This window comes from Camelus ferus, chromosome 29, assembly GCF_009834535.1.
Source record: "Camelus ferus isolate YT-003-E chromosome 29, BCGSAC_Cfer_1.0, whole genome shotgun sequence".
Taxonomy (NCBI): Eukaryota; Metazoa; Chordata; class Mammalia; order Artiodactyla; family Camelidae; genus Camelus; species Camelus ferus.
In genome coordinates this window covers 15,960,501-15,985,595 of record NC_045724.1, presented here as the reverse complement: position 1 = coordinate 15,985,595, position 25,095 = coordinate 15,960,501, and the positions used below count along the sequence as shown (strand labels likewise).

Genomic DNA, 25,095 nt, shown 5'->3' with positions numbered 1-25,095 from the left:
ACGTAGCTAGTATTCAGCTTTAATGAATGATTAATGAGCTTTAATGATATCTTCAAGTAGGAAACATTAAAGAGGACAAATGATCTCATTTCGGAAGACCAATGACCAAATTCATTGAAAAGTATTGTTTAACAAATACATATATGTACATATGTAAATATTTTACATTTATCCTTATTGTTAGTATTAAAAATCTATGTTTGCTTTTCATAGCAGATAGAAAGCTCAGTCGATATGTTCATATACTGAAATCTATGTGAGCAATATAAGCTCTCCTTGGCATTAAAATATAAAAGGCAGGCTAGTCTGCAAATTCTCTATGCTTTTTCCTGTGATGTAAGTGCTCTCTCTCAGCCACAAGAGATACACTTGCACACAGAAAGCATTTTTCCTTACCTCTATTTTATACTATTCACAGGCACACAGCCATCTGTCTACATCAAGCTTGACCAGTAGCGCCATAAGCACAGCAGGATTAAGGACTACTTTTAAGGCATCCATAGCCTGTGGGGGCTCCATTCATATCTTTAGATGAAAGGCATGATGACCAGTTCCTGATGGACTGACACTGTATCCACTGCCACACCTGCTTCAAGTTCAGGGCTATAAGACTGATGACTGCTACCTTAAGTATAAAGGTCCCAAAGGATAATTCCCTTCTGGACATTTACTTATGAAATATAAGCAGAACTTTAAATAAATGCCTCATTATGTGGGAAGGAGATATACCAGCAAAGTAATGTGGCCCTGGGACTAAATGAATCTAGGTCTAGCCAGAGGCACAAAGCGCTCCCTCTGTGGCTTGTTGGAAAGGCTCTTCTTGAGATCACTGAGGTCGACCACTTACATGCTCTCAATGCTTAATCTCCAAAGGTGGGCAAGTTCCTTCCAGCAGGTACCTGCTCTTCACTGACGGACAGGGCCATTCCCCAGTAACTCCCTTGCATAGTCAACACCTCTTCCATCAGTTTTCATGATCAGAGATCAAAAAAAATACCCATCCCATTCTCTTCAGTAGAGGAAGCTCCTTTTGTCCCAGACTTCTGTGCCCAACACTCAGCATAAACCATCTCACATAATTCTCTGACCACTTGTGTCTTATATTATGATTTCTAATTTAATGAGAAGACACCCAGAGTTAAGTCAGCGCATCTTGAACCTTAAGTTGTACACATATGACAAGGAATCTTGTTAAAAGGTAACTAGGATACAGCAGCTCTGGGCTGGGAGGACCGAGACTGCACACTGCTTGCAAGCTCTCAGGTGACGCCTCTGCTGCTGGTTCAGAAGCACCCGTTGGGTAGGAGTGAATAACTTACTTCACAGGCTTTTACTTAGCATGAAAACAGTTGTGCTCCTGACAGTAGTTGAGGGTGTATTTCAAGCTGTGTATTAAGTTAGGTAGGGGAATTGCAATCAATACAAACGGTCACAATGAGGTTGGTTTGCATTTTTTCATCAGCACGAGGACTGCCCTCCTCACCACAGGTGTGCATCAAGGCTACGCTGCTGAATACTGACTGCATAGCACTGCTCTCTGTAGGTGGGACATGGGTCTCCTGTTCCGGGGGTTGAGTGGGTTTGGACATTGACTAGATTCATGAGAATAATCCCCAGCTAACAGCCAGTGAGGAAATGAAGATCTTAGTGCTTCAAGAAAAAGCTCTGAATTTGGCCAATGATGTGAAGGAGTTTGGCAGAAGACCCCAAGTCCAGGTGAGATTGCAGCCCCAACCAGCACCTTAATTTCAGCCTGCCCAGACCTTGACAGAGGACCCAGCTAACCTGCACCCACACCCCTGGGGCACAGCAATCATAGGGTAAAAATTTTGTATTTCTTAAATCTGCTAAGTTTGTGGTAATCTGTTACACAGTAATAGAAATTGAATATAATATCTAAACTTTAATTAGCAATTATTTCATACCAGGCACCACATTAAGCAATTAAGACACACTACCTCATTTGATATTTTACAAAAAAACCTTAAGAAATAGGTACCATTTTTACTGCAATTTTATAGTAAAAGTAACTGAGACACAGAGAGATTAGGAAACTTTCCCAAAGTCACAAAACTAGTAACTGGCAGTATTCCAAGCCCCTGCAAGTCATTCTTAACTCTCCATCTGACAGGAGACACATACTGAGACACAGGAAGAAGCAAGTTACACAGTATAGTCATGCATCTAAGTTTTTGCCCATGCTTTCCCTCCCTGTTCCTCCACCTTCATGCAATAAAGCCTTTTTACAAGACACTGGTCACAATGGACCCCTAGTAGCTTTAGGATAAATCATGCTATTTTTTTCCTTCATAGTCTCCCCTGTTCTCTCCCCACTGTTTTAAATAACAATCAGTGCTGGAACTGTATACATTTTCCTTCCAACTTCCAAATAATCAGAAGCACAAAGGTTGGCAAATGATGTCCAGCACAGTATCCGCCACAGAGCGACACTGCAGAAATGATTTACTGAGCATTGAATGAAAATAAATCCCCTTACTGACTTAAGTGAGCAGCTAAAACAAGATGAAAAGTCACAGAAAAGACACACTCGTCTGTTCCTCCGCACCTTTGTTTCCCGATATCCTACTGAAACCTAGCAGTCAGTCCCTTTCTCCTACCTCCTCCTTCTGTTCTTTCTTCTTCTCTGTCTTGATGAGTCACTTAATTCCTAGGATAAGTAGCCTCATTGTTGGTCAAAGAGTAATTTGAATCTGACCTCCTCATGAATTAATGTGGAAGTAGCTTACTCTAAAAGGAGAAACATTCTGGTTAAGCTTTTGGGGATCAAGCTCAGATTCCAAAGGATCAGCTAATTAGGCAATTTAATTTACAAGAAAATGATTCCCCCACAGAGAAGGTTAATGGATTTTTCAGTGTAAAATTATTTGACTGGAACTAAGTGCTGAGTAAGATGCCAAAAATAAATGTGTAATGAGTTAATTACAAAACACAGAAACACAGAAGCTAACAAACTTTATTTTACCCTGCAGGGACATAATGTAGTCTGAAGCACTGTTCAATTAGTATGTATAGACAGCAAGAATTGTTCCCTGATTCTATTAATGTACTGAAATTCAATAAAACACACATTTTGTCTTTGTTGATATGAATAACATTGGCTGTATGTATGGTAGAAATGATCTGTAAGTCAAATCAAAAGTAAATTAAGAAAACTTGAGTTTAAGAGAATTTCTTGTAAGCATTCTCGTCTCATGATGAATCAAATGTGGCTTGTGGAAGACTGAGTGAGAAAGAAAACTTCTAAAAGGAGGTACATGACCATCAGAACTGAAATCAGTGTGAGCTGTGACAGGGAAATTCAATTGACGTTTAAATGCTGTCTGTGGATGGTATCTATCGTGCCTTCGACCTCCATTACTATAAGTGTTTTGAAGTCCACAGGAACTTTGTGGCCCTCTGCAACAAACTCAAAATGCCGTAAGGCTGACACAACAGGAGGGACACAGGCCCTGCTGGCTGTCCCGTGGGTGGCTGCAGTCACGGTCTGATCCGCGCCACCCGTGAGGCTGACTACGCCTCCCGGCCTCCCCGTTACACCTCAGTCTGTGAGACAAGGTCACAGCCCGCCTAAAAGGCATACAGGGTTTCAATGTTAGTAACTATCAAAGCACTGAACAGGAAATTTACAGAACACTTCTCTTAAAATTAGTAGTAGTTTTAGCATCTTTTTCTTGTTTAAAAATGCCTATGTACAAAATCAAACAATAAGGAACTAATAACGTAAACAAATGAAAGACCCCTCCCATCTTAATTCTGCTCTGCTAAGCTAACCATGGACAGTGGTTTCGTTTAATACATACAGACAGAAATAGATACCTATATATTTTTACGTATTTATAGCTCATATAAATTTATACAGCTTTTGACCAATTTTTTCAATAACTAGATGACATATGTAATATTTCCTACTTGTTTTAAAAATCTAATAATTTTATATATTTGTGTATATATTTCTGTTGCTTTTTTTTTTACTAGTATTTGAACTTAATTCAAATTAGACAATGTAAGTTTCTACCAATATGGCTAACTGAATGCCACAAAAGGCTCTCTTCCATTCCAAATACAGAAATGCTAAATAAAGTATAACACAATAAGATAAAGACACAGATATGGTAAAAATGTTGGAACTACCCCACTGGAAAATTAAAGCAACCATGATTAATATGCTAAGAGCTCTAATGGATAAAGAAGACAGCATGAAAGAACAGAGGGGCAATTTAAGCAGAGATGAAATTCTAAGAAAGAATCAAAAAGAAGTGCTAGAGATCAAAAACTGTAACAAGAACGAAGAATGCCTCTGATGTGAGCATTCGTAGACTAGACATGGCTGAGGAGAGAATCTCTGAGCTGGAGAATATGTCAACAGAACCTTCCAGAACAGAAAAGCAAAGAGGGAAGAAACTCAGAACAGAATATCCAAGAACTGTGAGCCAACCACAAAAGGCAGAACATACACGTAACAGAAGGAGAAGAAAAAAAAACAGAAGAAATATCTGAAGCAATAATAACAGAATTTCCCAAAATAAATGTCAGCCACCAAATCACAGATTCAGGAAGCTCAGAGATAAACGCCAAAAACTCCTACACTTAAGCAAAGTCATATTCAAACTGCACAAAATCAATGATTAAAAAAACCTTGAAAGAAGTCAGAGGAAAATAAAACACCTTACTTATGGAAGAACAAAGACATAGATTACTTCCAAAACTTCTCAGGAACCACACAAGCAAGAACAAAGTGAAGTGACCATACAGTGTTGAGAGAAAAGTCTTACCAATCTATAACACTGAACCCTTCGAAAGTAAAGTAGAAATAAGGATTTTCTTCCTCAGATAAAAACTGTAATTTATGGCCAGTAAATGTGTTTTGTAAAAAAGATTAAAAGAAGTTCTTCAGAAAGAAACAAAATTATGTACATAAAAAACTTGAATCTACATAAATAAAGGGAGAGCACCAGAGAAAGAATAAGTAAAGGTAAATAAAACAATTTTTAATTTTCTTTTTTTCTTAATTGGCCTAACAGGTAACAACAGTCTGTTGAAAGTAACAACAGCAACAATGTATTTGATTATGTGTATATATGCTTGTATGTATATATATATATATATATATGTCTATATGCTTATGTATGCCTATGTGTAAGTGAAATGAATGACAGCAATGATGCAAGGGACGGGATGGAGAAATCATGATTACTTTGTCATTATAAAGTACCTGTACTGCCTGTGAAAAGGCACACTGTTATCTGAAAGTGCACCTGGTTAAGTCTTAAATGTACACTGCAGACTCTATGGAAGCCACCAAAATTTTTTTTAAGTATAATTGACATGCTAAGGAAGAGAATATGGAATAACATGAGAAATTCAATTAAAACTGAAATGGCAGAAAAAGAATGGAAGACAAATATAGGAACAAAGGACAAGACAATGAATAAAAAGTTGTAACAAATATGGTAGATACTAATGTTTTTAAAAAATTATTTTATTTACTTATTTTTAATTTTTAATTTTTTTAGTGGAGATACTGGGGATGGAACCCAGGACCTTTACCACTGAGCTATTACCCTCCACCCATAGGTATTAATCTTATTATATCAACTACACTTTAAACATCAATGGTCTAAAAGCACCAGTTAGAAGACAGATATTGTCATAGTAAACCAGAAAACAAGACTTAGCTACATTTGTCCATAATAAACATACTCTAAATATAAAGATCACATATAGATCACAAAGAAATGGATGGAAAAACATATATCTGGATAATAATAATCAGAAGAAAGGAGGAGTAGCTATAATTTCTGACAGAGTAGATTCCAGAGCAAGGAAAGTTATCCCAAATAAAGGGGAGCATTACAGCATAAAAGGGTCAATTCTCCTAGAACATAATAACTCCTAAGATGTGTGTGCCTAACATATACATGTATCCTTCAAAATACATGAGACAACACCAGAAAGAACTGCAAGGAGAAACAGATGGATTCACTGTTATAGTTTGAGATTTCACCACCCCTCTATCAATGGACAGATCTAGCAGGGAAAAAATCAGTAAGGACATAGCTGAACTCAACAGCACCATCAATCAGTTGTACATAACTGACATATACTGACTACTACATCCATCAACAGAAAAATAACACATTCTTATCAAGCTTGTATGGAGCATTTGTCAAGATAGACCATACTCTGAGCCATAAAATACAACTTAATAAATTTAAAAGAATAAAAATCATGAATGTCTATTTTCAGACCACAATGAGATTAAACTAGAAATCAGTAACAGAAGGAAAATGGAAAATCACAAAATAACTGGAAATTAAACAACACATTTCTAAATAACACATGGGTCAAAGAAGAAATTTCAAGAAAATATTAAAAATATGTTGAACTAAATGAATACGTAAACTTACCAAAATCTGTGGATGCAGCAAAAGCAGTGCTTAGAGAAAGATGTTCACTGAATACATATATTAGAAAAGAAGAAAGATATAAAATCAATAATCTAAGCTTCTAGTTTAAGAAACTAGAAAAAGAAAAGCAAATTCAATTCAAGTAAGGAGAAGAAAAGAAATAAAAATTAAAGCAAAACCAAAGAAACTTCTGATACAGGAAATCAATAGAGAAAATAAACTAAAATAAAACCGGGTATTTGAAAAGCTGAATAAAATTGATAAGCCTTTAACCAATTTAAATGAAAAACAGAGAAGTAAATTACTAAAATCAGAAATAAAAGAGGGGACATTAAAAGGATAATAAAGCAATAGTATATGCATACAAATTTGAAAACCTAGATGAAACAGATCAATTCTTTGAAAGACACAAATTGTCAAAACTCACGTAAGAAAAAAAATAAGAAACAGACTATTTGAATAAGCCTGTACTTATTTAAAAATTGAACCCATAATTAATCAACTTCCAGAACAAAAAGCACCAGGTCTACATGAGTTCACCTGTGAATTCTACCAAATATTTAAGGCAGAAATTATACCAATTCTCTACAATCTCTTCAAGAAGCAAAGGGAATATTTCCTGTCTCATTCTTAAAGGTCAAATTACTCTAATACCAAAAACAGACAAAGACAATGTAAGAAAACTATAGACCAATGACTCCCATGAGCACACATACAAAAATCCTCTACAAAATATTAGTATACAGAATCCAACAATGTATAAAAAGAATTATAAACCATAACCAGTGACATTTATCCTAGGTATACAAGGTTGGTTCAACATTTAAAAATCAATTAATGTAATTCATCATATCAACAGGCTAAAAAAGAATCACACGATCATGTCAATGGATGCAGAAAAATATGACAAAAATTTAACACCCATTCATGATAAAAACTCTCAGTAAACTAGGAATAGAGGGAAACATACTCAAATTGAGAAAAAATCCTACAGCTAAAATCATATTTAATGGTGAAACTCTAAGCTTTCCCACTAAGATCAAGAACATAAATCTGAAGAACAAGGCAAGGATGTTTTCTATCATGAGTATTTTTCTACACTGTACTTCAATTTCTAACTAATGTAATAAGATAAGAAAAAAGAATTAAAAAGTATATAGATCAAGAGAGATGAAATAAAATTATTTTTGTTAACAGATGACATGATCATCTATGTAGAATATGCAAAACAACTGTAAAAACTCCTGGAACTAATAAGAAATTATAGCAAGATTGCAGGATACAGGGTAATATACAAATGTCAACTGTTTCCTAAATACCAAAATGAACAAGTGGCATTTGAAATTAAAAACACAGTACTATTTATTTTAGCATCCCCCAAAATAAAATATTTAGGTATAAATCTAACAAAATACATGCAAAATCTACATGGCAACCTACAGAACTCTGATGAACGAAATAAAAAAAAAGAACTAAATAAATGGAGAGATATCCCATGTTCATGGATAGGAAGACCTTATTATCAAGATGTAGTTCTTCCCATCTTGATCTATAGATTGAGTGCATTCCCAATCAAAATCCCAGCAAGCTATTTTGTGGATATCAACAAAATTTTAATGTTATACAGAGAATCCACACAGTATTGAAGCAGAAGAACCAAGATGGAGGACTGACATAACTGACTTTCCCATAAATCTAAAGTAATCAAGATGGTGTCACTGGTGAAATAGACAAGTAGATCAATGAAGAAAACAGACAGCCTAGAAACAGACCCACATAAATATACCTAGCTGATCTTTGACAAAGGATCAAAGGCAATAAAATGGAGAAAAAGTTCTTTCAACAAATGGTACTGAAACAATTAGACATTCACATGCATAAAAAAAAATACATCTAGATACACACCTTATACCCTCCACAAAAATTAACTCAAAATGGATCACAGACCTAAATATAAACTGCAGAACTATGAAACTCCTAGAAGATAACAAAGAAGAAAACCTAGATGACCTTAGGTAAGGTGATGCCTTTTTAGATACAATACCAAAGTCACAATCCATGAAGAAGTAACTGACAAGCTAGACTTCATTAAAAACTTCCACTCCATGAAAGACAACGTGTCAAGAGAACAAGAGGACAACCACAGATTAAAAGAAAATGCAAAAGATACATTTGATAAAGACTGTTATCCAAAATATACAGAACATATACAAATGAGTGAAGCGGTCAAAAGATAAAAACAGCTCTTAAAACTTAACAATGAGAAAACAAAAAGCCCAATTTAAAAAATGGGCCAAAGATATGAACAGATACCTCACCAAAGAAGATATACAGATGGCAAATAAGCATATGAAAAGGTGCTCAACATCACATGTTATTAGGGAATTGCCAACAAAACAACAATGAGATATCACTGCACATCTATTAGAACTGCTAAAAATCTAAAAATCTTACAACATCAAATGCTGGTAAGGATGTAGAGCAACAGGAACTCTCCTTTCTTTGTGGTGGGAATGCAAAACAGTACAGGCCACTTTGGAAGAAAATTAGTCAGTTTATTGTAAAACTAAACATATTCATACCATACAACCCAGCAATCAGGTTCTGTGGTATTTACGTAAATGAGCTGAAAACTTACGTTCAGAGAAAAGCTTGCACACAGATGTTTTTAGCAGCATTATTTACAACTGCCAAAACTTGGAAGCAATCAAGATGTACTTCAGTAGATGAATGGAGAGAGAAACTGTGGTACATCGATACGATATATTATTCAGTGTTAAAAAGAGCTATCAAGCTATAGAAAGACATGGAGGAACCTTAAGTGCATTATTACTAATGAAAGAAGCCAATCTCAATAGCCTACATACAGTATGATTCCAACTTTACAAACTCTGGAAAAGAAAAAACTGTGGAGACAGTTAAAAAGATCAGTGGTAGCTGGGGGGTGCTAGAGGCATGAATAGAGCACAGAGGATTTATGGGCAGTGAAACTATTTTATGATACTATAATGATAAACATATGTCATCAAACATTTTTCATTTCCAAAAGAATGAACAACACCAAACATGAACGCTCATTTAAAGTATGAACTTTGGGTGATATAAGTGTCAATGTACGCTCATTTATGATAACAAACCTATCACTCAGGTGGGATGTAGACAGTAGGAAAGGCTGTGCATATGCGGGAAAGGATGGTTTGCAGTAAATCTCTCTAGCTTCAGCTCAATTTTCCTGTAAACTTAATATTGTTTTCTGTGAAAACTAAGGTCTATTTTTTTTAAAGGAATAAAGAATGAATATATGCTACAACATAGATAAACCTTGTAAACATTATGCTAGATAAAAAAAAAAGCCCTTCACAAAAGACCACATACATTACATGTATGATTCCATTTACATATAATGCTCAAAATAGGCAAACTCATAAGACTGAAAATAAATTAATTATTGCCTAGAGGTGAGGGAGTGAGTGGTATTAGGGACAAAGAGTGACTGCAAATTGGGTTTCTTTTGGGCGAGTTAGAATGAGTTAGACTGTGGGATGGTTGTACAAGTCTGTGAATACAGTAAAAATCCCTGAATTATACTTTAAATTGGTGAATTTCATGTCATGTGTATATCTCAATAAAAATGTTTAAAAAATAATATAAGCAGATTCATGTTTTAATACTAAGACACATTTTCAGTTGATAGTAAGAACATTTTCAGGTCAAATTTTCGCATTTTTAGTTCTTTGTATCACAAGCAAAATGGTGAGAAGAGCAATTTCAGGATACCCAGCACAAGAACGTGTGATCATACTAGAAGAGCATACACATTCAACACTAGGAAACTGATTACCAAAGATCGAATTCTGCTTTTCAAAGTGCTACTATGAAATTAAAATGACAATTTCTGTTTCTTTTCAGAATTATTCAAACATCGTGCTTAGAACAGGCACAGAGTTTTGGAAAACGTATCAGAGGTCAGGGTTATGAGACATTCCCATAGCAAGTGCCCATGTGATTGTCCTGAAATACTTTTAGGTAAAATTTAATCATTTCATTTCAGAAACAATAACAAATGTCACATTCAATTTTGACTCCATGAATATTCTCATGGTATAATACTATGTAGCCATGATTTTTATATATAAAATTTGTTACTTTTTATTCAAATTTACAGTGAAATGCAATTATGAGTTTTGATAAATGTAACGTAGTGAACTCTGATAAATGTATACACCTAAGTAATGAACACCACACTGAAGTGTAAAACATTTCTATCACCCTAGAAAGTTTCCTCATGCCAATCCCTCACTGCCCCCGCTATGCTCTGAATCTATCACCACAAATTAGTTTTGCCTGTTCTTAAATTTCTTATGATTAAATTAGCATGGTATGCAATCATTTGTGTCTGGTTTCTTCTGTTCAACACAATGTTTACGATTGTCTTATTTGGCTTAGGCTGCCATACAAAGTATCTTAGACCAGGCAACTTAAAACAACAAAAACTTATTTTTTCACAGTCATGGAGGCTGGGAAGTCCAAGATCAAGGTGCCAGCAGGTCTCTGTCGGGTGAGGGCTCTCTCCTTGGGTTGCAGATGGCACTTTCTCATGGTGTCCTCACATGGCCTTTCGTCAGTTCACACACAGAGAGAGTTCTCTCTTCCTCTTCTTACAAGGTCACCAGACCCACTGGATTAGGAACCCACCACTACAACCGCATGTTACCTTAAGTACCTCACAAACGCCCTATCTCCAAATACCACCTATCACGTCAGGAGTTCTGGTATCAACACATGACGTTGATGGGGCCGGGGGAAACAACTCAGTCCACAGCAATGAGATTCATCATACTGTCACATGTATCAGTACTTAATTCATTTTTATTGACTAGTACTCCACTGTGTGAACATACCACAATTTGTTTACAGTGACTGTAACTTTTTCTGTTTGGGTTATTTTGAATAAAATTGCTTTCATATACAAATATTTGTGAATACATGCTTTATTTCCCCCAGGAAAATATCTAGGAACTGCTAGACCACAGGACAGGTACATATTAAACTTTATAAGAAATTGCCAGACATTTTCTCCAAAGTGATTGTAAGTTTTCATGCCCATGAGCAATGTTTGAGAATTCCAGCTACTCCACATTCTTGACATTTGGTGCTGAGTCTTTCATTTTAGCCACTGCAGTTGGTGGAAAGAGATATTTCAATGTTGTTTTAATTTGCATTTCCTTGATAGCTAATGACATTGAACAGCTTTTCATGTGGCTTATTTATCATTTGTTTATCTCCTTTTGTGAATTGTATATTGAAAATTATTTATTAGGTTATTTGTGCTTTTGAAAAACTGATTTGCAGGAGCTCTGTACACATTCTAGATACAAGTCCTTTGTCAAGATATAGTGCATGTATTTTCTCCCAGTCAATGGTATGCCTTTGCATTTAAACAAAATGTAAACATGTCCCTCTTTTCATTTTCTGAGAAGTTTCTAATTTTAATGCGGTCTAGTTTATGAAATTTTTCTTTCACCCTTAGTAATTTTTTTTTATCTCTAGGAACTCTTTGCCTGCACCAAGGCTGCATACATTCTACATTTCCTTCTAGAATTTCATAATCTGTTTTTATGTTTGCTTGTAATTCATTTCAAAATAATTTTTATTATGGTATGAAGTAGAAGGTCAAAGTTCTTTTTTTCCTGTACATTTATCTAATTGTTCCAGCACTAACACTTGAAAATATTTTCCTTTCTATATTGTATCAAATTGCCTTGAAGTGTTTGTTGAAAACTAATTGACCAGATATATTTCTGAACTTTAATCTATTCCACTGATCTGTTTGCTTAGTCTTATGTCAATACCACATTGTCTTGATTACTACAGCCTTAGGTAAGTCTTGAAATGAGATACTGTAATTCCACAGATGCTGTCCCTTTTCCTAGATGATTTGGCCATTCAAGGTCATGATTTCCACATAAATCCTAGAATTAATCAATTTCTTTTTTCAAGCCTGTTAGGAATTTGATTCAGAGTATACTAGATCATAGAGATCTAACTGAATAATATTTTGTTATGAATATATGTATCTATATTCGTAAGGGATATTCACCTGTAATTCTTTTTTAATGTCTTTGTCAGGTTTTGATATGAGCTATATGGTCTCAAAACAATGAGAAATTCTCCCTCTTCTCTATTTTCTGAAAAATTTTGTTTCATTTGGCATTGTTTCTTCCCTTAAATATCTGATAGAGTTCACCAATGAAATCTTGAAGTTTTCTTTTGGGAAAGGATTTTGCCTGCAAATTCAATTTCTTTAACATATGCAGAAATACTCAGATGTACTATTTCTTCTTGTTTTTTCTCTGGTATGATGTACTTTGCCAGAATTTCTTCCCACTATATTTAACTTGTCAATTGTGCTGGCATAAAGTTACTTGCAATATTCTTTTGTTATCCTTTGTGTCTGTAAGATCTGTAGGGCAGTTTGGGCCTGTCTCTCCCTTGTAATATTGGTAATTTTGTGCTTTTCTACCTTTTTCTTTGTCATTATTACTAGGAATTTGTCAATTTCAATATTGCTAATAGTCTCTGTTGGCCTTTTTTCTATTTGCAGGTATGCTGGTAACATACCCTATCAGCTTTTGTTTACCTGAAATTGTTTTGTCAGCCAGACATTTTATGAACTCATATTATAGGTTCATATTTTTCACCAAATTTGAAAAAAAAAAAAGCTGGATGTTCTTTCTTTTTTTCCCATTCTTTCTCCCCTCTCTTTCTAGAATTCTGATTAATGTCTTATCATTTTCTATTCTCCTACTGGTCACTGAAGCCCTTTTCATTTTGTTTTACATTTTTTTAAATCTCTGATCTTCAGTGTGGATTATTTCTGTTGACTCATCTTCAAGTTTACTCTTTCTACATGGTTCACATCAAACTAACACAACATTGTAAATCACCCATACTTCAATAAAACAGATTTAATGTGATAATATGATAAAACAGAAGCTCATTAGTACACTGCCCTTAGATCTATGCCAGAATCATTTCTTAACAAGTAACTTTTCTACTCTAAGCAGTTTATTTTTCAAGTGTTCCTGTAAATATTCTATCAAGAAGGAAGACAGAGATAATAAGGTGATACAAACTGCACTGCCCATAGCTTCTTAGTTATTAGCAAGACTTCTCTGTATTTACAGGAGACAATTTAAGAATTTAGTTAACTCAGAAATCTCTATTCCATGCTCTTTCTGTTGTAAAAAGTAGACTTTCTAATATTTTATTCCTTTTGCTTCAGGATCTACCACACCAAACAAAACTCATATTCACTAACATTAGGGTTTCTCATTGTATGTTCTACACATCACCTGCAACAAAATCTCTTGAAGGACAGGAAGAAGGGCATTCCTGATGAAAAATGTTGTTTCATGGGCTGTATCCAAATCTAACAAAACAAAAATTGGGATAAAGGCCACTGGAACTGGCACTTAAATAAGCTTCTTATGATTATTAAGCAAACCAAATCTTGAGAATCATCCCTAAGTATTTTAACAGTTCATGAAACATGTCTGTATTTGTGCAAATTTGAACTCCTAGGAATGTGCAGAATCACTTTATAAGTAGAGAAATTAATAAGCCTATGAATAAATTAATGTACTAATTGAGAGCTGAAACAAAGGCCTAAAAAAGTTTCATTCTATTTAGACACCAGCATTCACAAGATTCATCGTCCTGTTCTTTCAAAGCCTAAAGAGGTCAAGGCAATTAGAAAAACAAAAGGCACCATATTCTTAGTGCTGTGTATTAATACGTGCTAGTGCTGTTCACATAGCTGGTGCATGAATAGCTGCTTAAGGAAAGTATGGATTTTCTCAAATGTTTGCACTATTATCCAGACAGACAAGCACTGTGCAACTCCACTCAGACCACCCTTAAACCCAAGCTCACTTGGCATCTGTGCAGGCAATGATGGCACGAAGCACCTTGTTTATGGAATATAGTTTTGATTTTTATATGATTATAAATAAGACTAGGAAGTATAAAGCATGATTATTGCTGTTTTTCCTTTTCAGCATCTCTGGAATGTGGTTTTTAGATACTCGCCTCATCATCAATTCTAAGAAAATCTAAAAAAACCTTTTTAATGTAATTTCCTATACTAAAATGTGAAGTAGCTTTCAAATAATTTAATGACATTTTAAAATGAGTAAAAATTATATTGAGAATAAAAACATAATTGCAATTAGGATTTCATCAAAAATAAAATTTCAAAATCCATGAAATACAATGAAAGTGGACTCACATTTACAAGCTGAGCTATCTTTTAAACTACTGAAGTTCTTCAAATTTTCTGTGAAAATTAATGGTGTAAAATATCTCTTACTGCTCCATTGTAATTTCTTTTCACTTTTGAAAAATTAATGACTTAATAACTTTCAAAAATAATACAAATATTATAATTTTATTCACTGTGATCAATTTCCAACATAATTACTAAAATATTTGAGACTATCTTATATTTGAAGTTGAGAACTACTTAGTCTGAGGTGAACTGGCAAATATCTTATTCAGTATCTTCAGTAATTACAGCACCAATTTCAGAGGTGCTTACAATTGTTATATCTTAAAACTCCACAAATTTGGATGTTTTATTTTCTGGTATATATAAATTCCACATTAAACTATTTTTGTACCATGGATTTATAAGTAGTATTTAAAGCAATTACAGAAAATACTTGACCTACTTAAAAATTATGGATGCTGTATTGTATTTTCACATGCCCAGTACACTTAGAAAAGAAATCCACAAATACACAATTAAACAATTGTGAAGAATTAAGTATTAATCAATATGCATTAACAACGCTAGCTAGCTTCCTTAACAAACAAAAGTCAATAGTTTTACTAATGTTTACTAGTTCAACTAAAAGTTTTTTTCCCCTTCAAATCAACCAATTTTACTGAGGAAGAATCAATCCTTACATGAATGTTAATTAATAATTATGCTTTTTACCTATTTATCAGTTCACAAAGTGTACAGACTGCTTCCCATGCATAATAAATACAATTTTCAGCCAGTTACACCTGGTATAGACAATGGCAAGTAAAACCCTCAAAATACATAGGCAATAGCAAATTCATTCTAAACAATGTGTAGATTCAAGAAGATATTTTAAATACCAGATGTGTCTGCTGCATTTTACAATGACTTCTTGTACTAAAATTTGATTTCCAAATAAATCTTCAAGAACTCAGCATTTGAATTTTCCTCAAATAGATACAATCACTTGTGTTTCTCTGGCATCTGAATTTCAAAAATATTGTCTTAAAATTCTTTAATAATAAACAAAATGATGTAAATCTAATATTAAAAGGACCAGGAAGATAAAACACTATGCAGTTTCTAAATTCATTAAGGGGTGTTGCATAAATTGATTAATGTAGGACTTGAAAACCAATGGAATATTAATCGAGCTGTACATACCTATTGAAGATAACAGCTTTGAAAATGGAGAAACTTAACAAGCATTTTATTTTATGCCATACTTCACATATCCATCCATTACTATATCATGGCTGAAAGTCTTAACTTTTGCATTAACTGAAACTATTCATCTGTTCGACTTCATGTAAGAGATGAACATTCATTACCTTAGTTAAAGGCATAAGTAACATTATAAGCCATGAACTTATATACTTTTGAAGAAAACGCTGTCTATATTTTAAATAAATATTTGTAAAATAACTGAATATTAATGCGTAGGAGTATTAGGGCCTTAAAGACAAACATATTTCATATCCAAATAATATTTTATTTAATTGATGAACTTCCTTGGCAAAACAATTTTTGGACAGAATTTTCTGTTATATGACCTTTGTTTACTGAGACAACTAGGCAACAGGGTTCATACGGCATTACTTTAGGGGACAGCCCAGTGGACTTGGAACACTCCATGTAATTAATTGCAGGGAAATCTCATAACCTAGAGACCAGCATTAGCACAGCACCAGCCTGTGCTCACATACGTGGAATCAGACGGAGAAAGTCGAACATCCAACTACCTCTCATTCTTATATTTGCTCAGACAACAGGCTAAATGTCTAAATGAAAAAAAAATAATAATGACGAACAACTACTAATTTATCACATTAGGCAGTCTCCAAAACCCAATCCTTTTGGCCTTCAGCTTGGGAGACTAGATACAGAGAACAGAGTGGGTGAGATCTAGGGATGCCAGCGCTGAGTGGACACCTGAGTCTCCTTGAAGAATCCCTTGATACTCCTGAAGTGATACGAGTTCCTCCAATCTGACTAGACACTCCTAAGGTTATCACGAATCCCAAGGTGATTCTGAGAATGCTTGGATTCCTTCAAGAGATTCTCTTTGCAAGACAGAGTCTAACTGCCTTCCTGTGGGTTACCAACTGACCAATGAACTGTCACATAAAGGAAAGGAAGGAGAGAGAACGATATTGGCACAATCCAGTGTCAATGCACCAACGCACCGACACTGATGTTAAACAGGCAACATCCATTAACATTCACCATTCAAGACTTGTCCTCTTCATTGTTACTGACTGAAGCAAAGGAACAATTTACAGGCATAGTCATGGAGTGTAACTGCAAGACTCCATTCCTACAACAGAAAACCTACAGGGATAGTGACCACACTCTGCCTGCTGAACTACATGTACTTGTCCTCCAGCACTTACCAGAGGCATCGGTTTCTCAGAAACATTCCCTAGTCACCATCCCCCACTTCTGCATTAGATGTTGTTTCTATGTACAACTGCGTGCTTAACTAAAGTAGCACCTGTACAAAAACTATTAGAGTGATGTATTTACAATTTCATCTTGAACACTAGAATGTAAAGTTCCTGCAAACAGGAACCATGATTATTTTTACATCCCCAGGACCAAGCCCAGTGCCTAGCACATAATAAGTGCTCAGTAAACGTTTGCTGAATGGAAGCTGAATGAAGGGCACCACCACAACATCTGGCACATCTGCCACATTAATGATTTGGAGGCAGGGAGATAAGATTCCTTAATAAACATCCAGACTTAACTGTTCTTAGAAGAGAAAAAAAAAAAGATGAACAGCATGAAGTGAAAATCCCATGACACAGTCTCCTCATAGCTGGAATGAATGCAGTTATAACATCAGAAAGTATCAGTGACCCTGCCACCAATGACTAAATAGTACCTGGTAGGCTTATGCGTGGGGGCTTATATCATTTATTATGATAGTATTTTACTGCCATAAACACTTAAAACCCAGGAAGCCTGTTTTGAAAAAAAATAATTTAAACAAATCTATATATTCTGGGGCTCCTTTGTTAAATTTATTTGAAGCATTCGAGTGATTTTATTATTTATTCACTTTCTAGTATATTGTTACAAAGTATTTGAAAACTGTTCTAATTAGTTAGAAGAGAAGAGCTAATGTCACTGAATTAAAAAACTCACTGTTGTATATGCGGATCACTCTGAAATAAAATTTCCTTCCCTTTTTTGAAAAAATGGTTTTACAAAAGGAAGTTCAATTAAAAAAACTTTTATGCAGAGATTTCTGATGAAACAAAAGTATACATTTACTTCATTAAAAGATCTAAAAGGATTTCTTACATACACAACACCAATAAGTTTTCATGAAAGTAAGGAACCTATAAAAACACTAAAATCTCTGCAAAGTTTCCTGTCATTTATGGAAGACAGAAAAACATTGATTTCACTATCTGTTCCTCTAAATTTAACTCATTTTTCTAAACCATCCTTGAAACAGGAAAACAACTTAGAATGAAGGCTGAAATATGTATGCTGGATACATTTTATAGACAAAAGATATGATTAAGGCAATCATAATCAGAGAAGAAGGTGGACAGACCTGAATTTGTATCACCACTGCACGCAGAATAAAGCTTGATTAAACAGTCAGAAGGTAAGTGCTGCATGTACAAAGCACAAAGTACAGTCTCATAAATACTTCACATGCTCATGTGACTTCAACTTAATTCTTACATGCAACTCCATCAAAGTCTAATGTCAAGTATGTGTTAAATTTTTCTTTCCACTAACACAAAACTACTGAAAACCTCTTAAAATCTTTTAGCCACTACACACTTTTACAATGCCAGAGAAGAAAAAGAGAAATTATTAGTTTTTAAAATTACCCATCAATTCCATTGCATCATCTTCGTTATCGATATCTTCTTCTGTTACAGACGGGGTAGGGCTGTGGATAGACTCAAAAGAATCTTGAGAGAGCATTGCTGCCAGAAGTTTCTTATGCTGCTGTTGCTGCTGTTTTAATCCTTTAGACTTGGGCTCCACCTTTAAACTGAAGAAATAGTTAAATGTTAATTTTCAATGATGATGACATCATGGGTTAGCTGTGGTAACTAAAGAAAATCTACAAACAAATTTTCACTCAATTATTTTGCTTTGCAAATTTATGCACATATCAGTAAAATTTTCCTAAAGGGTAATGGAAATATTGACTGTCTTCTTTCTGAGACATCCTCTGGTACCTCATTAGTAGTCTCCTAGATGGGTATATGTGAAGAAAATGGCAGACTGAAACTCCTGCCCCATTTAAGGGAGGAAACACTAACTGGTTCCTAACAGTTGCTGCCATGTGGGAATTAAGGCCCTCACTGTTAGTGGCTTTTCTAATTTTTTCAGAGGAAGCAGACTGCTATGTGAAATTCTCTGACTTACAAAACAAATATCATGTCAAGAAAAACACATGTAATGGGATAACTATATTACCATACTATAAGGAGAAATTTTTTAAATGAAAACTTTAATTTTTGTAAGTAAAATACATGTCTCACGGGTCTTACCATGCTGCCTAGAACTGGGGGTAGGACGGGGCAGGAGGAGGAATGAGACCAGAATCGGCATGTAAATGTCTCTCAGTGTCTTCCAGTTTAGAGGGGTCTTTGTGAATTTTGGAAGAGTGTCCTTGTGATAAAGCCAGCCTCCTTCGGATGAAAGCTCAGTCTTTCACGGTTCTCTCCCCCAACCTCCCAACACAGTGTCTGACTGGAAAACTTACATGTATGTCCATGTGGCAACCATACATAGTTTTTTAAACTGTCCCAAAATTCTTCTCTTCTCTATAATACAATTTCTTTCTAGTATTACTGTCCAAAGGAAGACAACGGCAAATGTCACCGCATGAAGGAAAAAGACATCTTTTTGATGGCAGCCGTTCTGCCAGGTGTGAGGTGATATCTCATTGTGGCTTTGCATTTGCATTTTCCTGATGATTAGTGATACTGAGCATCTTTCTTGTGTGTCTATTGGCCATCTACATGTCTTCTTTGGAAAAATGTCTACTCAGTTCTTCTGCCCAGGATCACAGCTGCCTCATCTCCAGCCCTGTAGCTTGTGAACTGCAGGAGTGAACACTGCACCGTCAGAGAGAAAAGCAGGCCCTGCCACTACTGGGAAGTATGGGTCTTGATGCAGACAAGTGGTGAGTGAGTGGGAAGAGGTGGGGTTTGGGGGTCTTTCTCAGAGCACAGGTTTTGAATCTACATCTTAATGATAACAGGAGTCTTAGAGCTCCTCCCTGAAGAAGGCTGCATAGCAAAGCATTTAAGGACAGAATCTGGAGCAAGACAGCCCGGCTCAGTCACCGAGTAACTAACTACCCAGTCTTAGAACACGGATGTAACTACTCTGGGACTTAGTTTCCTTACCCCTGAAATAGCGGTAACAATAATGTTTTCACAAAGATGAAATGGGTTAAGGTATGAAAAGCACACAGAGCAGCCTACTAAGTGGTAATTAATATCATCATAGGTTCAAAGAAGACCATGGGCAGCATCCCAGATATTTACCTGTCTTTTCTTGAGCAGTAACATCCCACATGCCACATACAGAGAAAGGAAATCAAAAAGAGGCCTTATGAAAAAATAAACAGCAGCTAGTACTTCAGTGTGGTGTTAATACACTCTAGGACCCCATTTTGCTTTGCTTTAAGGTGTAAGTTCTAAACCAGGATCAGCTGGAAAAGGACAGTCTGAAGTGGCCGTCCCCTCCATGCCCTCCCACTGGGTGGCCTCCTTCTGACCATCTGCCCTCCTCCCCCGGACCCCCCTCCTCCAGGGGGGTTGACCTTGCTCCATTTTGTTTCACACTGATTCTAAACACGGGTTGGTATTAGTTTTATCTGGCCCCACGTGCTCTCACTGGTGGAAAACTGGATGATTCCTCTCTTGACCTATCTCCCAAGTTTGTTCAGTTCACCATCGCAGCCTAGCAGGAAAATCTGTGCCCTTCCTCTTGACTCTAATCAGAAATTAAAGGGTTCTCTTTGCATTAAGGCCCAGGTTGTTGAAGAGATCACAAAAAGTTTCATTTAATTGCTGCATTTTGATTTATGCAAAAAAGCCCTTTTATCTTTACATGTCTAGATATGTTTTTAAAATAAATTTAGCTGCATTTATTAAGTGCTTGCTATGTAGAAGGTGTTTTGTGCACCGAGCTGCAGAAATAAGACATATTTCCTTGTCATTCTCTTCACATAAAGCAAGTACTCTGAATCTAGGATATTTTTTTCATATTGGTCTCACCCTGTACCTAGCACATTACCTTGTGTTAAGGCTCAGTAAATATTTAACAAATATTTCACTCTTTTTGAACCTCATTTTTCTAACACACTGAATAAAAGAATTAATTAATTTAAGTAGATGTAGTATAAGTCCTCCAACTTGAGAAATGTGAAAATCCAGGGAACAGAAAGACGGGCAGTGAAACAAAGGAAGGAAAAACTAACAGACTGAAATGTGAACGACAAGAAACAAAGGGTAGATAATAAACGCATAACTCCCCTCATCAGCTGACATGACCAAGGCCATTTCACGAAGGCTGAAGCAAGTGTTGTTTTCTTTAGTCTCATTAAAATACATGGTTTGGTCATGAAGATAGTGCTGCGCTACAAGAACTGGACACTGATTAAATCCAAAATGTTCCCTCTCTAATAGTAAGAGTCCACCTGTAAGTCTAGGAGTCCAGAGATGACTAGCAATGTGTTTCATAAAATAATTATTTGAATTAGGATATGTATTTCCTAGATAAATAAATGAATTCCTAAACAAATGAGAACAAATTTTGAACATACCAAAAAAGATCTCATCAACATTCTGAAATATATGGTTAAGGTGTATACTTTTTTAGCTTTAAAGAGAAATTTGTGAGTCATAAGGTACAATTTTTATATGTTTTAGATATTTTTAAAGCTTCTGTTCTTCAGTTACTTTGGTAAATTCATTTTTGATCAATATTCTTTGTGCTTAAAATTTGCACGTTAGAATATTCCTAAATTACTAAGTTTGATTTAGTCTCTGCCATATGCATTTCATATTTTCTGAAGTGTCCACAATGGCCCCAAATTAGACAATATTAAGGTTATTTCTTTATTCCTGGACTTCTTATATGAATACCCTCCATCTGTTTTCTTTTTTCTTGTTCTTGGTTACTTTCCATCATACCACTTACCACTACTTGAACTTAGGGCATTAACGGGTATATTCACGTTGTTTACTGTTTGTCTCTTGCTGCCATTAGAGGGGCTCTAAGAGGAGGGGAACATTTCCAGAGTTTGTTAACTGATAATATCAGAAGCAATTATGAGCTTTAATGAAGAGGAACACTTCTGAATGGGAAGTGAATTTAGCTTTTAATATTTAATATATATTTCTAAGTTGTAACATTTTCTATTTGTTTTATGGCATATTTACCATCTAATAACAATGCTCACTGAACAAACAGCCCATTCACAGCAACTACAATATTTATTGATATTATTCTTGGTTTAATAAAGTGGTTCAGCTTAGAGGAGCTTCATTAGGCTTTCAAGGCTTGATAAGCTTATTTTAAAATTCACATTATAATTCAGCAGGTAATTTTAGGAAATCTATTACTCAGCTATTGCAACATCCAGTGAAGATAGCTTAAAAAAGTATACAGGTTTAGTAACTCAATTTTTATTTATTTATTTTTTTTACTAATGCATGTAATTTTATTATTTATTTTTCAGTATTTGCCTGGTATATCTTTGCCTGACTTTATTTTTTTTTAGTATTTTTTATTGATTTATAATCATTTTACAATGTGTCAAATTCCAGTGTTCAGCACAATTTTTCAGTCATTCATGGACATATACACACTCATTGTCACATTTTTTTCTCTGTGAGTTATCATAACATTTTGTGTATATTTCCCTGTGCTATACAGTGTAATCTTGTTTATCTATTCTACAATTTTGAAATCCCAGGCTATCCCTTCCCACCCTCCACCCCCCGGTAACCACAAGTCTGTTTTCTCTGTCTGTGAGTCTATTTCTGTCCTGTATTTACGCTTTGTTTTTGTTTGTTTGTTTTTGTTTTTGTTTTTTAGATTCCACATATGAGCGATCTCATACGGTATTTTTCTTTCTCTTTCTGGCTTACTTCCTCAATTTTTATTTACATTATCAATGTGTCATTTTAATAACTCTAAATGTGCAATGAACATTTGTGCTTGCCCACTAAAAGGCTAGACAAGCTATGTGTGTACTAAAGTTGTTGACCCTCTACACACAAATGGAGTATTTCCAGGACCCAAGGAAAAAAGTTCAGGTAAGGTGTATCATTGAAAAGAAAAAAGTTCCAGAGGAAAATGGCGGGTAAATGCCTACCCCTAAGACTCAAGGTTCATCACACTATTTATTCCATCCTCTCTGATCTAGTGGTGGAAGCCCAGCCTATCACGTATGTGTTATTCTGAACAAAAGGAGCAGCTGGCTGTGCACTACAGGTGGACTGTGGTAATAAGAAGCCACTCAAAGAAGACTGAGCCATTAATAAACGGGAAACCCATTACAGGAAAAGGGATAAAATGTTAAGACACACTATAAACAATCCTTATAAATAAATTTTACTTGTAAGATGTCTACTCAGAGCCTTCTCTGGGCCTCCTTCACTCACGTAACAGATGCCTACTGACAACAGCAGTAAGCCAGGCACAGTAGGGGAGAGAAAAACAGAAGTCATCCTTGAAAACTACGTCTCCTCTTTCAGGAGTCTCTACTATCATTTAGTCTGTTGATGTTTCGGGCTGTTAACTTACAGGACAAGATCACTACTATTTAAGGGTAAAGCTACTACTCAAGTTACAGACTTGAGTCATTAAAGAACTGCTCCCCAATCTGTTCTTATTCATCCCAAATTAAATCTAATGCTATGTGAGTTCCTGTTATAAACTCAGAAATTCTGGTTTTATATCAGAAGATGGGATACAGCTTCTAGCCCACACTCTAGTTTGTTAAGTTCCATTCAGATCGCATGCGTTCCCTCTGCTCTGATGGGGCGTCTGGGCAGGACTTCACCGCTTGCTTCACTTCATAGGTAATGTATCAATTCATAAAGACAGAGTTTAAAAAAAACCCTAAAAACAACTTTCAAAACAAGTATTTGACAGAGATCTTCATGGACTGAGTTCTCTGCGTAAGGGATCCAAGTAGGATTGCAGGATAGATTCTCCTTTACTGGACATTCAAGAGGGAGTACGAGCTCACTGAAGCTAGGAGGAAAACAGAAGCACTAACATTTGCAGTAAATAGTTCCTATTTACTATTATGACTAAATGAAAGCAAAATAAAAGCTGGCATTTCTCTATTTTATATTTAAGAACTAAAGATCTGGCAATGAATAAAGATAAAGGTCTAGTGGGTTTCATAAGTCTAGTATTAAAAATAAAATCACCCTCAATTGACATATGAAATTGATCTGGCATTTCACAAAAGAAGGCAAATGGATTTTTCAGAATGGTTTTCTTGCTCCTGATACAGTACGCTTCAACTATTTAAATAATTCAAAAGTTATTTTGCATGGAAATAGAATCAATTTTCTAGATGCCTGAAGCACATTAACGGGTATTCTGAATTTCCTTCCCTCTAGCCAACTGATAAGTCAAAGTGAAAAGCCCCTGAAAGCTACTACATTGTAGAAAATACAATTTTCTCCTTGAGAAAGAATAGTTATTGGTTACTGCTAAATTTAATGTAGGAAATACAAAGTTACTGTGGCTATGCTATGCATAGGAAAAACTCTTCTGTGGTGGTCAGCTAATAACACTCACGGAAACACTCCTGTCACATTTCAATTTATTAGTATTTTTTCTCAATCTCTTTTAAGACATGCCTCCATAATGCTTTTTCACTCCAATCTCCTTGTGGAAGTTTTTATTTTTGTTTTGAATTTTACTCACTGCAGTTAGTATTATAAAAAGTGGCTATTCTGAATATTCTTTCTCTAAAAAATATGATCTACACATTTCAAACTTACCCTACTTCTACCAGTATTTTGAAATTTAAGACAAATCTTCTGATATCATTTTGAGCAACATGGGGCTGAAAAATGAATTACTAACTTTCAAATTCACAAATCATAATAGTTTCAAAAATAATTTCAAAAATTAAACATAGAGAATGTAAGTAACTACATTCAATCACAGTTATTAACTTGAAACTAAAATGGTTCTAAACCAAGGTTTCTCTCTATAAATTCCATCTGACGCCACCTAGCATCGTCTATCACACATTTGCTGGTTTTCCTCTTGTTGAATAACGAGATCTCGCTGGTGGTACATCAGAAGTTCTCTCCAATGCTTAACAGTCAGACCAAT

The 25,095-nt window shown here is 35.1% G+C and overlaps 1 protein-coding gene across 1 annotated transcript in view; it reads right to left on the bottom strand.

The window, feature by feature from the left end:
- Positions 1 to 25,095, bottom strand: part of C29H8orf34 (chromosome 29 C8orf34 homolog) — a 238,145-nt gene that overhangs the window by 127,907 nt on the left and 85,143 nt on the right. The window contains 1 exon segment of the mRNA XM_014566909.2: positions 18,591 to 18,757. Within this exon segment, the coding sequence (XP_014422395.2) occupies positions 18,591 to 18,757 (167 nt within the window).